Source organism: Euphorbia lathyris, chromosome 8 (assembly GCF_963576675.1).
Source record: "Euphorbia lathyris chromosome 8, ddEupLath1.1, whole genome shotgun sequence".
NCBI classification, from domain to species: domain Eukaryota; kingdom Viridiplantae; phylum Streptophyta; class Magnoliopsida; order Malpighiales; family Euphorbiaceae; genus Euphorbia; species Euphorbia lathyris.
In genome coordinates, this window is record NC_088917.1 from 1,486,039 (window position 1) to 1,498,595 (window position 12,557).

Here is a 12,557-nt window from a genome sequence, read left to right on the forward strand (position 1 = left end):
ATTAGAGACAAGATAATTACCAACTGACCCTTATACTATTTTATTATTTCAACACCCCTCGTAATCTGGATGACATATATCTAGGACATTTAGAGTAGCAAGAAAAGATTTGAAAGTAGGTTGATGTAGCATTTATATTCATACATATACTCACAACCCCTTACTACACTTTTTCTCAAATAAGATAACAACCTAAAATCACATATACTTAATATGTCAAAGAAATCTTTCCATGTTATACTCTTCAATCAATCTTTCCATGTACATAAGCATTGTTAATATCCCTGCAAATAATATTTGCAAATAAAAAGAGACTCAGATCAGTTCATAATCCCTAATGTTAATAATATTTGCAAATGAAAAGAGCAAGATCTACCTATCTCAGCATCACCCACAATAGCTTCAAACATCACCCACCTGTAACATGAATTTAAAATGCAAAATCAGTGCATGTAAGATAAAGACTCATTCTTTTCATTGGTAAATCTGACAATTAATACAGAAATCAGTGTATCTAAGAGAAAGACCCAACCTTTTCATTGGTAAGTTTGAAAATTAATACATCCTTATTCTAGCAGCTGAACAATTATTGTAAGAGTAAATCTGATGATTATTTCAGGTTTGATTAGGAAAAGCTAGATTAAGGAACAATAAAACCCTAAGACATCGAGGAAAAGAACAAATATAGCTTACCATTTATATGTTTCAATTTCAGAAATATAGATTTGCATGTAGAAAGCTTCCATAGAGTTAGCCAAAGAGAGGAATGGGAGAGCTAAATCCTGAATCATCGAGCTGAAAACCTTCAAAATGACTCATTGAGCTCAAAGAAACCTAATTAACTCTGTAGGTTTTGGTTTATATATGAGCTGAAATATTAGTCAAACGTTTGAACGCATTAAATTTGAGATACATTTTGGTCTGGCTGCATAACTTATTTCATTTGCCGCTTTTTTATTTTCAGACAATAATGATAGTTATATATACGTCGTATCATCTGATGATTACATACCTTTTCGATTAAAATCACGTTTTCTTAGGATGACAGACGTGTGTCATCGTAATTTCACATGTGTTTTGAGATGGTTTGCGCTTAAGCTTTCAAATGACATAAATTTATTATAATGTCGTGAAAAAATTCAAATGACATAAAAACAAATGTCTGTCATATATCTTGTGTCATGTGAAAGAGAAAATGGCGTAGTGAGAAAATATTTGATTTTTGGGGGAAGTAATGAAAGAGTTAACTGTTGTTCTTTCTTGTGGAAAGGGGTGAGTGTAGTTTTTTTGGAGTTCTACACGGGAATAACGTGGAAGGTAGGGAATGGTAGAAATATCATATTTTGGACGGACCCTTGACCGGATAACAGGAAGCTAATCGAGGTCTGTACTAGTTAGCCCCCTCCCGAGGCGAGGAATTGGAGGGTCTCAAAAGTTGTAAGAGAAGAAGGTTATTGGGATTGGTCGAAGTTCGAGTAGTTTTTAGATATTGAGGTCCTTCTGCGGATTCGAGGAGTGAAAGTAAACAGTGATTTAGATGACACTAATTCTCGTTGTTGGGCATCCTCGAATAATGGGGCATTTTCTTGCAAATCGGCTAACTTGGCTTTTAATATTAATTTGGAAGCCTATCCATCGCCAGTTTGGAAGCGGATATGGTCGCTCGATATACCTTATCAGATTCGTAGCTTTGTCTGGTTATGCGTTTGGGATAGGCTCCTAACGAATATGGAAAGAAGACGTTGACATCTGGTAGAGACGTATGTCTGTAGTAGATGCAATTTGGCAACTGAATCGTTAACCCATTCCCTCCGGGATTGTGCGAGTAGTGCATTCGTTTGGCGACATATTTTACTAAGAAATTTTCACTCGCGATTCTTTGCGGTACTGACAAGTGACTGGGTTCGGGAGTGTGTGGAAAGGGAGATTGTGAAGGACCTAAAGGATGAGCTTGCGCTATTTGCCATTGTTTATCACCAGGTGTGGAGTTGGCGAAATGTCGAAGTCTTTGGGGGAAGTAGGGATGGCAACAGGTAGTGTACCCGCGGATACCCTGCACTACCCGACCCTAATGGAACTATCTGTACCCTGTATAAAAGGATATGTGACGGTAGGATCAAAACCATTGCCCGTTAGGGTAATGGGATGGGTATGAGAATACCCCCAAGGGTACTCGGTACCTGTTACCCGTCATAACTCTTTTATATATTAAAAAATATTATTGTTTCTTAGATATAAGATATGAGATTTGAATCCAAATCTTTTATTCTTCAACCATTGAGTGATAAAACTAAACTACTTTATTCTTATTGATTAAAGTTCAATTTATTCAAGTTTTAGATGTTGATTTATTAAATTTATACTTTGTTAAATTTGTAATCTTTTTTGTTTTATTTATTGATTCTTAACGGGTAAGGGTACCCGCGAATTATATGGGACGGATATGAGATGCAAAATGTATATCCGTTAGGGTAATGGGATGAGTACATGCAATTAAAAAAAAAGGGTAAGAGTTTGAGACTGCAGTATAGACCAGGCCACAGGAACTGATTCTGCGAAAAATGAAGCTGTTTCGAGAAAGCTTCCGAACAACAAGCACTTGTCTTATTCAACGTCTGGATACACTCAATGGATTGGGTGGGAGAGGCCGAGGGAGGGCTTGGCTAAACTGAATACTGACAGCTCGAGGAGATCGTCCGGGATGAGGAGAGCAGCAGAGTTGGCTATTCAGAGACTGCAGGTGGAAGCAGATAATCTGGAGGCGGTGCAGATGATCTTGCCCGAGTGGGCGCCAAACACGCATTCCCCAAATTTAATCACTGCTATCCGGTGAGCTCGGGTTGAGTTTACTCAAGTGGAGTTTTTACATATGTATAAGAAACAGAATCGGGTGGCAGATCGCTTAGCTTCTGAAGGCCACACGACACATCTTGGGGTTACGGTTCTTCCGAACCCACCGGAATACATGGCTTGTCTATTAATGGAAGATAATTGGTGCATGTTTCCCGAGACTAGTGCCTGGCTGTCTGTTTTGTTTCTGTGGGTTGCCAAAAAAAAAATATTGTTTGTTTTTGAGAGATATTATATACGTATTTTACTTTTCATATTGTTTGTTTTATTGTATTTTTGTACTAAATCATATAAATTATACCTAAAAAAATCATTTTCTTACCCCAACATGTTAGTAATATTTTTATTTAAAATTTCATTTTTCTTCTCTGATTATATTAAATAATTAGGGTAAATTACACCAATGGCCACTGATCGTTATACATTTAACATTATGGTCACTGAACTTCAATTCTTAACAGTATGACCATTGAACTTTATACTTTTTAATACCAATGGTCACTCAACGCCTCAAAACGACCACTGACAGTCTGAAAATAAAAAATTCGAAGAGTTAATGATATTCTAAGGAACTTGAATTCTTGAAAATTTTAGTTTTGAGGTCATTTAGATGTTGTTTGGTTAGGAGAGAGAAAGTGAATTTTAGAAAGAGAAAGCTCCAAAAAATGTGATTTTGGAAAATAAAAAATGTGGTTTCATGGTAAATGTCGTTCTAAACAACTTTAATTCTTGAACATTTTCATTTTGAGGTCGTCAACGGTCATTTTGAGGACTTGGTTAAAGTTGAGTGGCCACTGGTGTTAAAAAGTGTAAAGTTTAGTGGCCATGCTGTTAAGAATTGAAGTTCAGTGGTCACAATGTTAACATAGATAAAGTTCAATGGCCATGAGTGTAATTTACCCTAAATAATTAGTCACATAAAACTATAAATATATTATAATAGCTTGGCTAAAATCGTGTAAATATTATCCGCTTTGGTCTAAATCTAATATTTTAAATCTCACGATTTTAAAACACATATAAATATCAATGTTGTAAAAGACATTAGATGCTAGTCAAGTGGATATGGTCTTCGAGAATTAATCATATTTTTATTTTTGTATTTTTGGTCTAAATCTAACATTTTAAATCTCACGATTTTAAAACACATATAAATATCAAGATTGTAAAAGACGTTAGACGCTATTCTAGGGGAATGGATCTTCTCGAATTTTTATTTTTATATTTTTATTTGTTTATCAATAAATTGTTATATAAATTCTATTTTAATATATTATATTATCTAAAAATAATAATATAAAATTATTTAATATAGAAAAACACGTATGTTTATATCATATATCTTAAAAAATGTGCAAATATCAACATTTCAATGACAATATCATTGAAATAACTTAAAAGTGAATTATAATAGAGAAAAAAAAAATTCACGATAAAAAAATGGTTTTGCTAATCGTCGTTTAGGCAGCATCCAAGTGGCCTAGGTAGAGCCCATACAGGTAAAAATCGCCTAGGAACCAAAAAACATTTAGAGAGACTAATCGGAAAAAAATCGGAACGGATTTTCGATTTCGAGTGTCTAAACGATCTAGGTGGGCTTATTTTTTTTAAGGGTGATAAATATATTAGAAATCCATTTACTAATATGGTAAATTAATCTCATTCAGCCACCATATAAAAGTAACTTCTATTTTTATTTTTGGCAACATAGTAAAAGTAAAATATAATACACCTTATCCAATATTTATTAAAAATAAAAATTAAATACAGTATAAACTAGTACAAAATAATTAGAGGGTGAATGTCCTTAAAAAGATCATTGAGACACGCGTTTGACAGTTAAAGCGAGTAAGAAAACAAATATACTCGCGAGTAACACTGACAACAGTCCTAATATAAACGAAGGCATTGGGAAGTAAATAAGAAACGAAGACTGCTCCTCCCATCCTCGTCTTCAGTGGATTATTTCTTCCTCTTGGGTCATATACTCGTTTTTGCTTTTCCTTGCAAACAACGTTCTGCTGCTAGTTTTCTCAATCAGGTATGCATTTCAATTTCATTTCATCTTCAATTTCACTGTGTTCAGTATAATTTTATTTGCCGGTATGTTGTTTGTCTATGCTTGAGGTTTGCATTCTGTTCATGTAGTTGTATTCATCGGACTTTCTATCAGCTTTTTTTTGTATCGTTTATTTGATTTTGACTCGTCTTTCGATCTATCTAGTGTTTTAATTACCTGATCTATGTATATGGACTCGTTTTTCTTTTTTGTGGAAACTACTTGGGGTTTAATGTTAATACGCGGTTTCGGAGTTCTTTCTCGTAACCGTCCTTTGTGTTAGCTAATCATTAGTTTCATGGTTCTGTTACTGGAATTAGTACGAGTATATAATTTTTTTTTGTTTTTTTAAGGTCTGTTTGGATTATATGAATGTTACGGGAAATTTTGTGATGTTTGGTATAAATCTAAATTCATTTTCTATTTTTGATTGATAGTTATGTTGAATTCCTACAGCTAAATCACTGTAGAAATGATTATTGGATATAAATATTTGAGGATTACTGAAAAATGTACAAAGTTTTTATAAGATATGTGAACTGGAATCGAGGGTTGAATTTCTATGGTATTATAGTTATAGAAGCATGTTACCTATCAAAGTGGAGGAAGTTTAAAAATTATTTTTGGATATAAAAAGTTGAGAATTGCAGAAAGAAGTACAAATATAAGATATTGAACTGGAATCAATGGTTGAGTTTCCATGGTATTATATATACTAGGGTTTTTACTTTTTATAGATATCTTTTATTACAGCTCAGATGTTGCCAAAGCTGTTGCTTCGAATGCGACAAAAATCTTGGATTCGGATAATTACATCTCTTTAGTTTGTTTGTTTCCGCTCAGGTATGGCATCATAAATTATCATGTTTCTTTCTTTGGCTCCGATGTTATCTGCACGCCCTCGTGTGCGCGTGTGTGTGACGGTTTGGAAGTACTTTGTGATAGCTTCCCGTTTTTAGTTAAAAAGCTGTTAAGCTGATAAGATCTGTTCCAAGTGTGCATTTAATGTGTCAAGTAGATACGATCTGCTGCTATGGCGAATGCGTCCAAAAGTTTTTTTGGATTCGGATAATTACATCTATTTATTTTGTTTGTTTCCGCTCAGGTGATGTTATCTGCGCGTGTGCGCGCGTATGTGCGCTTGACAGTTAGAAGTACTTGTGATAGCTTCCCCTTATTACTTAAAAACCGTTAAGTGTGCATTTACTTTGTCAAGTAGATATGATCTGCTGCTACAGCACATTTGTTGGAGCCTTTTGAACGTCAAGTCAATATTCTTCTTTAACGATCTGCACAAATTCTTACCAATATATTCTCCAACTTTTGGTTCTCAGTAGTCTTCATTGTATTGGTTGCTGGAAATGGTTCACAAACTGATGGTGTTTGTATTTTGTTCTTCTATCCATTGTTTAGAAAATTGAAGATTTATTATATTTTCAATGAAATCAGAATGAGTCATTATAATAGCTGCCAAAGGATGCATTAATGCTTGTTGCTTGCCATTCACATTTACTACGAATTACAAGGATTTGTTCATTTTAATTGGACTTGCTGACTTACATTGATGACTTACAGGTTCTAATATTTGTTGGTTTTAGGGTACTGCAAAATTGGCACCATTCCATGAGTTTGAGAAGAGGATAATTGTGTACCTGTAATTTTATGTAGAGGATTTTTATTCATGATTTCGAAAATGGTGGAAGGGCCAAAATTTACCGGACTTATAGGAGGGAATAATGACAATGAAAACAACTATTATGATTTCACACAAGGCTTTTACCAAAAACTCGGTGAGGGTACAAACATGTCCATTGATAGTTTACAAACAAACAATGCTGGTGGATCTGTGTCTATGTCAGTGGACAATAGTAGTGTGGGTTCTAATGATTCTTTAACCCACATCTTAAGCCACCCAGGTTTGAAACCTGTGAGCCATAACTACGGTGTCTCAGTTGGCCAGAGTGTTTTTCGTCCGGGAAAAGTCACCCATGCACTAAATGATGATGCGTTGGCACAAGCCTTGATGGATAATAGGTACCCCACTGAGGGTTTACATAATTATGATGAATGGACAATTGATTTGAGAAAACTCAATATGGGCACTGCTTTTGCACAAGGTGCTTTTGGAAAGTTGTATAGAGGAACATATAATGGGGAAGATGTTGCAGTAAAGATATTAGAGAGGCCAGAAAGCAGCCCTGAGAAGGCACAAGTGATGGAGCAGCAGTTTCAGCAGGAGGTCATGATGCTTGCAACACTAAAGCACCCTAACATTGTTAGGTTTATTGGTGGATGCCGTAAGCCCATGGTTTGGTGTATTGTGACAGAATATGCGAAGGGAGGGTCAGTTCGGCAATTTTTAACCAGGAGGCAGAATCGGGCAGTACCGTTGAAGTTGGCAGTTAAGCAGGCATTGGATGTTGCAAGGGGAATGGCATATGTTCATGGGCTTGGATTTATCCATCGGGACCTGAAGTCAGATAATCTCTTGATTTCTGCTGACAAGTCAATAAAAATAGCAGATTTTGGTGTTGCACGCATCGAGGTGCAGACAGAGGGGATGACACCAGAAACTGGGACATACCGTTGGATGGCTCCGTAAGACACTAAAACCTTATAGCCTTCTTTTGTTTGTGTTTATCTATTCTTATCTTTTTACTTCTCTTTTGGCCTTTTAAGTCCCCTCTGATTCCTTGAGATGATTGATAAATATTAGCTTACCTCTTGTCTCCTGTTACTTTTTGAATCTACCTCAGCATGAATGGTGATATTAATATGAATAGGTTCTTTGAATCGTGGTATTATTATCTTTTTATAAGTGAGGATAGTACTACATGATTGTAATGTAACTTTATGTGCAAAAGTTGAATGGAACATGAAAAGTTATGTGCTTATGCTATCTGATTATTGATAGTAGTTACCATTCTGATATATTCTGAGTACTGAACCAGAATGTCTCTGGGAGGTAGTGAACTAAAACAGAGTCAGCACTTCTCTACATGTTTGAAGTTGTTTTCGTATTTGTTTGATCTTTCAGTTCACTGTTTGCTCTTTCATGTTAATAAAGGTAAACACTTGCTACTGCTTCCTTTTACTGTGTAAATCTGCCTCTGGATGAGCTGTGGCAGTATTGGATTCTTAAAATTTTTGCTTTCCACTTCATTGTTTGAAATATGTGACACTAGGTATGCCAATACAATTGGATAGAAAATATGTAGCATCCTTACTTTTTTTTATACATGAGGATATTATTGTAACTTTATTTGCCATATTTGAAAATTCACACGATGAAATTTATGCATATGCCATTTTACTGTGTCTCTAAATTGAAGATTCCCGAGTTTCTACTTTATTTTTGGTCATAGTTTAATTTTTCTTTTTGTTTCATTCTTCAATTCATTAGTTGGAAATAACAGATGCTTATGGAAATCAGTTAGTAGAAGTTTTCAAACACTTTCTGTTGTTTTTCTCTTGCTGTTTAATTCTGCCTCTGGTTATGTAGTGGAAATAATGGACGTTTATGGAAATTTTCGTTTTCAAATTAGTTGTTTGGATTTCTTGGCACTAGTAGTGGCAATTCATGTGAGATGGATTCTTGCAAAACCATCCACCAAAAGTTCTGTCAAAAATTTGGTAAGAAATTGGGTTGGAAATATGTGACGAGACACATATGGCCTTCGTATTATTTTTATATTGCAACATTTTCATGGCTGTTGTTTTCTATTTGTTTGAGTTTTGAATTCATTAATTGCTCTTTTATCTAGAAAAGGTTTATGAACACTTAATCCTGTTAAGAATATATCTTAGTTTAGTTAATTAAATCTTGTTTTGCTCTGGCCACATGTTTCGAAACTCGAGCAATGAAAATTATCTTCCAACGCTTTGAATAGATGCCTTCTGTTAAGGTAATATACTTATCAGAGATTGAAACCTGCCAATTGTAAAGCATCAAAACTACGCCTTACAATAGTAGAGTAAAAAAATCTCATTTTTTTTATAATAATTTTGGTGAATCTAGTGTAATAATATGCTTAGAACACAAACATGGGAAGAACAATACGCCCGTCTTTTTAATCCAGTTGTAGATGGGAATAGTATGCTGATTCTGAAAGTAAAATGGACTTGTTATTTAATTAAGTTTAAATAATTTATTAGTCCCTTGTACTTTACATGACACACTTTTTAATCCTCATATTTTAATACTACATTTTTTAGTCCTTAACTTTTGTTCTATTCAATAGTTTATTCCCTCAATAAGGGACTAAACTGTTGAGTAAAACAAAAGTTAAGGGCTAAACAATGTATTATTAAAATACGAGGACTGAACAGCATGTTAGTTAAAAATGTAGGGACTAATGAATTATTTACCAAATATTAAAAATCTATGCTATTAGGCCAGGCAGAACAGTGGGAAAGTAAAATTGACTTGTTATCTAAATATTAAGTTTAAATAATTTATTAGTCCCTTGTACTTTACCTGACACACTGTTTAATCCTCATATTTTAATAATACATTATTTGGTCCTTAACTTTCGGTCTATTCAATAGTTTAGTCCCTCAGTAAGGGACTAAACTGTTGAGTAGAACAAAAGTTAAGGGCTAAACAACCTATTATTAAAATAGGAGGACTAAACAGTGTGTTAGTTAAAAATGTAGGGACTAATGAATTATTTACCAAATATTAAAAATCTATGCTATTAGGCCAGGCAGAACAGTGGGAATTAAGAGTTTCCTGTTTATGATCCTCAGCCTTGCTAATGTTAAGTGTAAAGTATCAGGCTAATTGGCTCCGGTCTTTCATTCTCCGGTTTGTAGCTTTGTTCTAAATGATCTGTGTTTTGGCTGAATCAGCTGTTGGAATCAGAAGAAATATCCTAGCTGGGAGGTAACTGGTCTCTTGGAAAACTGATACTTTTACGCTCAGTTGTTTCTTTTCTTCCTCTTTGGCAATTGTTACTTAATTTAATTTTTACGGAAGTCTTCGGTGATGGTTTGAGTAGTAGTCTTTGGTCCATTTAGTTGGTGTTAATTGGCTCCGGTCTTTCATATCTCCGGTTTGTAGCTTTGTTCTAAATATGTGTTTTGGCTGAATCAGCTGTTGGAATCAGAAGAATTATCTTAGCGGGGAGGTAATTGGTCATTTTGCAAAGTGATACTTTTACGCTCGGTTCTTTCTTTTTTTCCCCTTTGGTAATTGTTACTTAATTTAACTTTTACGGAAGTCTTCGGTGATGGTTTGAGTAGTAATCTTTGGTCCTTTCAGTTGGTGTTGATTAATCGTATTGCGAATGACCTCTTTAATGTTCTCCTTGTCCTTTAAAACAGTGAGATGATTCAGCACAGACCATATACACAAAAGGTGGACGTGTATAGCTTCGGAATTGTGCTTTGGGAGCTCATGACGGGTTTACTTCCCTTTCAGAACATGACTGCTGTGCAGGCTGCGTTTGCTGTGGTGAACAAGGGCGTACGACCAGTTATCCCAAGTGATTGCCTACCCGTACTAGGTGAGATCATGACTCGCTGCTGGGACACCAACCCTGAAATTCGCCCTCCGTTCACTGAGATTGTCAGAATGCTTGAGAATGCTGAAACTGAGATCATGACTACTGTCCGCAAGGCACGCTTCCGATGTTGCGTGACTCAGCCCATGACAGTTGACTGATCGAACAATATAAGAGCGTAAAACCGACATACAAATGAATTGTGAAAAATATAAACTGGAGCATTTGGAACATGTATGCTTGTGTATGTATTAGTTTTTTCTCTTTCCAGTATAGGGAGAAATTTAACCATTTAGACTGGTACTATGTGGTTTTGGATATCTGAGTTATCAACTATGATGAGTTACCGATATGTTGCAGTCGGAGGTTGTTCTGTTGTTCTGGTTGTTTCGTGTTTGCGAAAAGCCGTTATTCTTACCTCTGTTGTTATATGGGAGATGCTATCATCTACACCGTTGACTGCTCATATTCATATAGCAAATGCAGGTTGTGTTAAAGAATCTTATTTGCTATACTCGTGTCGTGTCAGTCGGGTTGTCTTTATAAACCGTATTGTTGGGTCTGAAATTGCCGCCTCTAGTATCATTGAATGTGTAGGCTGCTGTAGGTTTTGTTAATTAGTCTCAGATTCAGCCGTTGAAACATTGAGATAAATTAGGAGGAAGTACTATGTGGTTTTGGATATCTGAGTTATCAACTATGATGAGTTACTGATATGTTGCAGTCGGAGGTTGTTCCGTTGTTCTAGTTGTGTCGTGTTTGTTGTTCTAGTTGTGTCGTGTCTGCGAAAAGCCGTTATTATTACCTCTGTTGTTATATGGGAGATGCTATCATCTACACTGTTGACTGCTCATATTCCACATAGCAAATGCAGGTTGTGTTAAAGAATCTTATTTGCTATACTCGTGTCGTGTCAGTCGGGTTGTCTTTATAAATTGTATTGTCTGGTCTGAAATTGTCTCCTCTAGTATCATTGAATGTGTAGGCTGCTGTAGGTTTTTATAATTAGTCTCCGACTCGGCCTTTGAAATACTGTGATAAATTAGGAGGAAAGTACTATGTGGTTTTGGATATCTGAGTTATCAACTATGATGAGTTACCAATATGTTGCAGTCGGAGGTTGTTCCGTTGTTCTAGTTGTGTCGTGTTTGTTGTTCTAGTTGTGTCGTGTCTGCAAAAGGCCGTTATTGTTACCTCTGTTGTTATATGGGAGATGCTATCATCTACACCGTTGACTGCTCATATTCATATAGCAAATGCAGGTTGTGTTAAAGAATCTTATTTGCTATACTCGTGCCGTGTCAGTCAGGTTGTCTCTATAAATCGTGTTGTCGTGTCAGATATTGCCACTCTAGTTTCATTGAATGTGTAGGCTGCTGTAGGTTTTGTTAATTAGTCTCAGTGAAACATTGAGATAAATTAGAAGGTACTATGTGGTTTTGAATATCTGAGTTATCAACTATGATGAGTTACCGATATGTTGCAGTCGGAGGTTGTTCTGTTGTTCTAGTTTTTTCGTGTTTGCAAAAAGCCGTCATTCTTATCTCTGTTGTTGTGTGAGAGATGCTATCATTTACACTGTTGATTGCTCATATTCATATAGCAAATACAGGTTGTGTTAGAGAATCTTATTTGCTATACTCGTGTTATCGTGTTGGGTCAGTCAGGTTGTCTTCATAGATTGTGTTGCTATGTCAGAATTGGTAAACACGAAAAGCCGTCATTCTTACTTTGTTGTTATGTGGGAGATGCTATCATTTACACTGTTGATCAGGTTGTGTTAGAGAATCTTATTTCTATACTTATGTGTTGGGTCAGTCAGATTGTCTTTATAAATTGTGTTGTCATGTCAGAATTGGTAGGTTGTTATGAGTTTTGTTAAGGGTAAATTTCAAATAAAACCTCTGTGGTTTTACTAATTTTCAGATAAAAGACTGTAGTTTACTTTTTGTCAAAACGAGGATTGAGGTTTCGCACTTGGATTAATGCTAATAAAACCATCTTTAACGTCTTGAAAATGAAAATTTTCAAGAATTAAGGGTTAAGGTGCAAAAATACCCCTAACGTTTTGGGTCAGGAGCAATTTTACCCCTAACGTCTAAAATGGTGCAATTTTACCCCTAACGTTTGTAGCCAAGAGCAAT

The 12,557-nt window shown here is 35.4% G+C and overlaps 1 protein-coding gene across 4 annotated transcripts; it reads left to right on the forward strand.

Annotated features, from left to right (window-relative positions):
• The first annotated feature begins 4,734 nt into the window (after positions 1-4,734).
• Positions 4,735-10,765, forward strand: LOC136203591 (serine/threonine-protein kinase STY13). Of its 4 annotated transcripts, none has more exons than XM_065994788.1 (4): positions 4,750-4,891; positions 5,663-5,752; positions 6,485-7,507; positions 10,235-10,765. In XM_065994788.1, the coding sequence occupies exons 3-4, from the start codon at positions 6,591-6,593 to the stop codon at positions 10,572-10,574; spliced, it is 1,257 nt and encodes a 418-aa protein (XP_065850860.1). In that variant the 5' UTR covers positions 4,750-4,891; positions 5,663-5,752; positions 6,485-6,590; the 3' UTR covers positions 10,575-10,765. The 4 variants fall into 4 exon arrangements, with proteins under 4 accessions (XP_065850858.1, XP_065850861.1, XP_065850860.1 ...); XM_065994787.1 differs by having other exon boundaries at positions 6,508-7,507; XM_065994786.1 differs by lacking the exon at positions 5,663-5,752 and having other exon boundaries at positions 4,735-4,891; positions 6,508-7,507.
• The last annotated feature ends 1,792 nt before the right edge of the window (positions 10,766-12,557 follow it).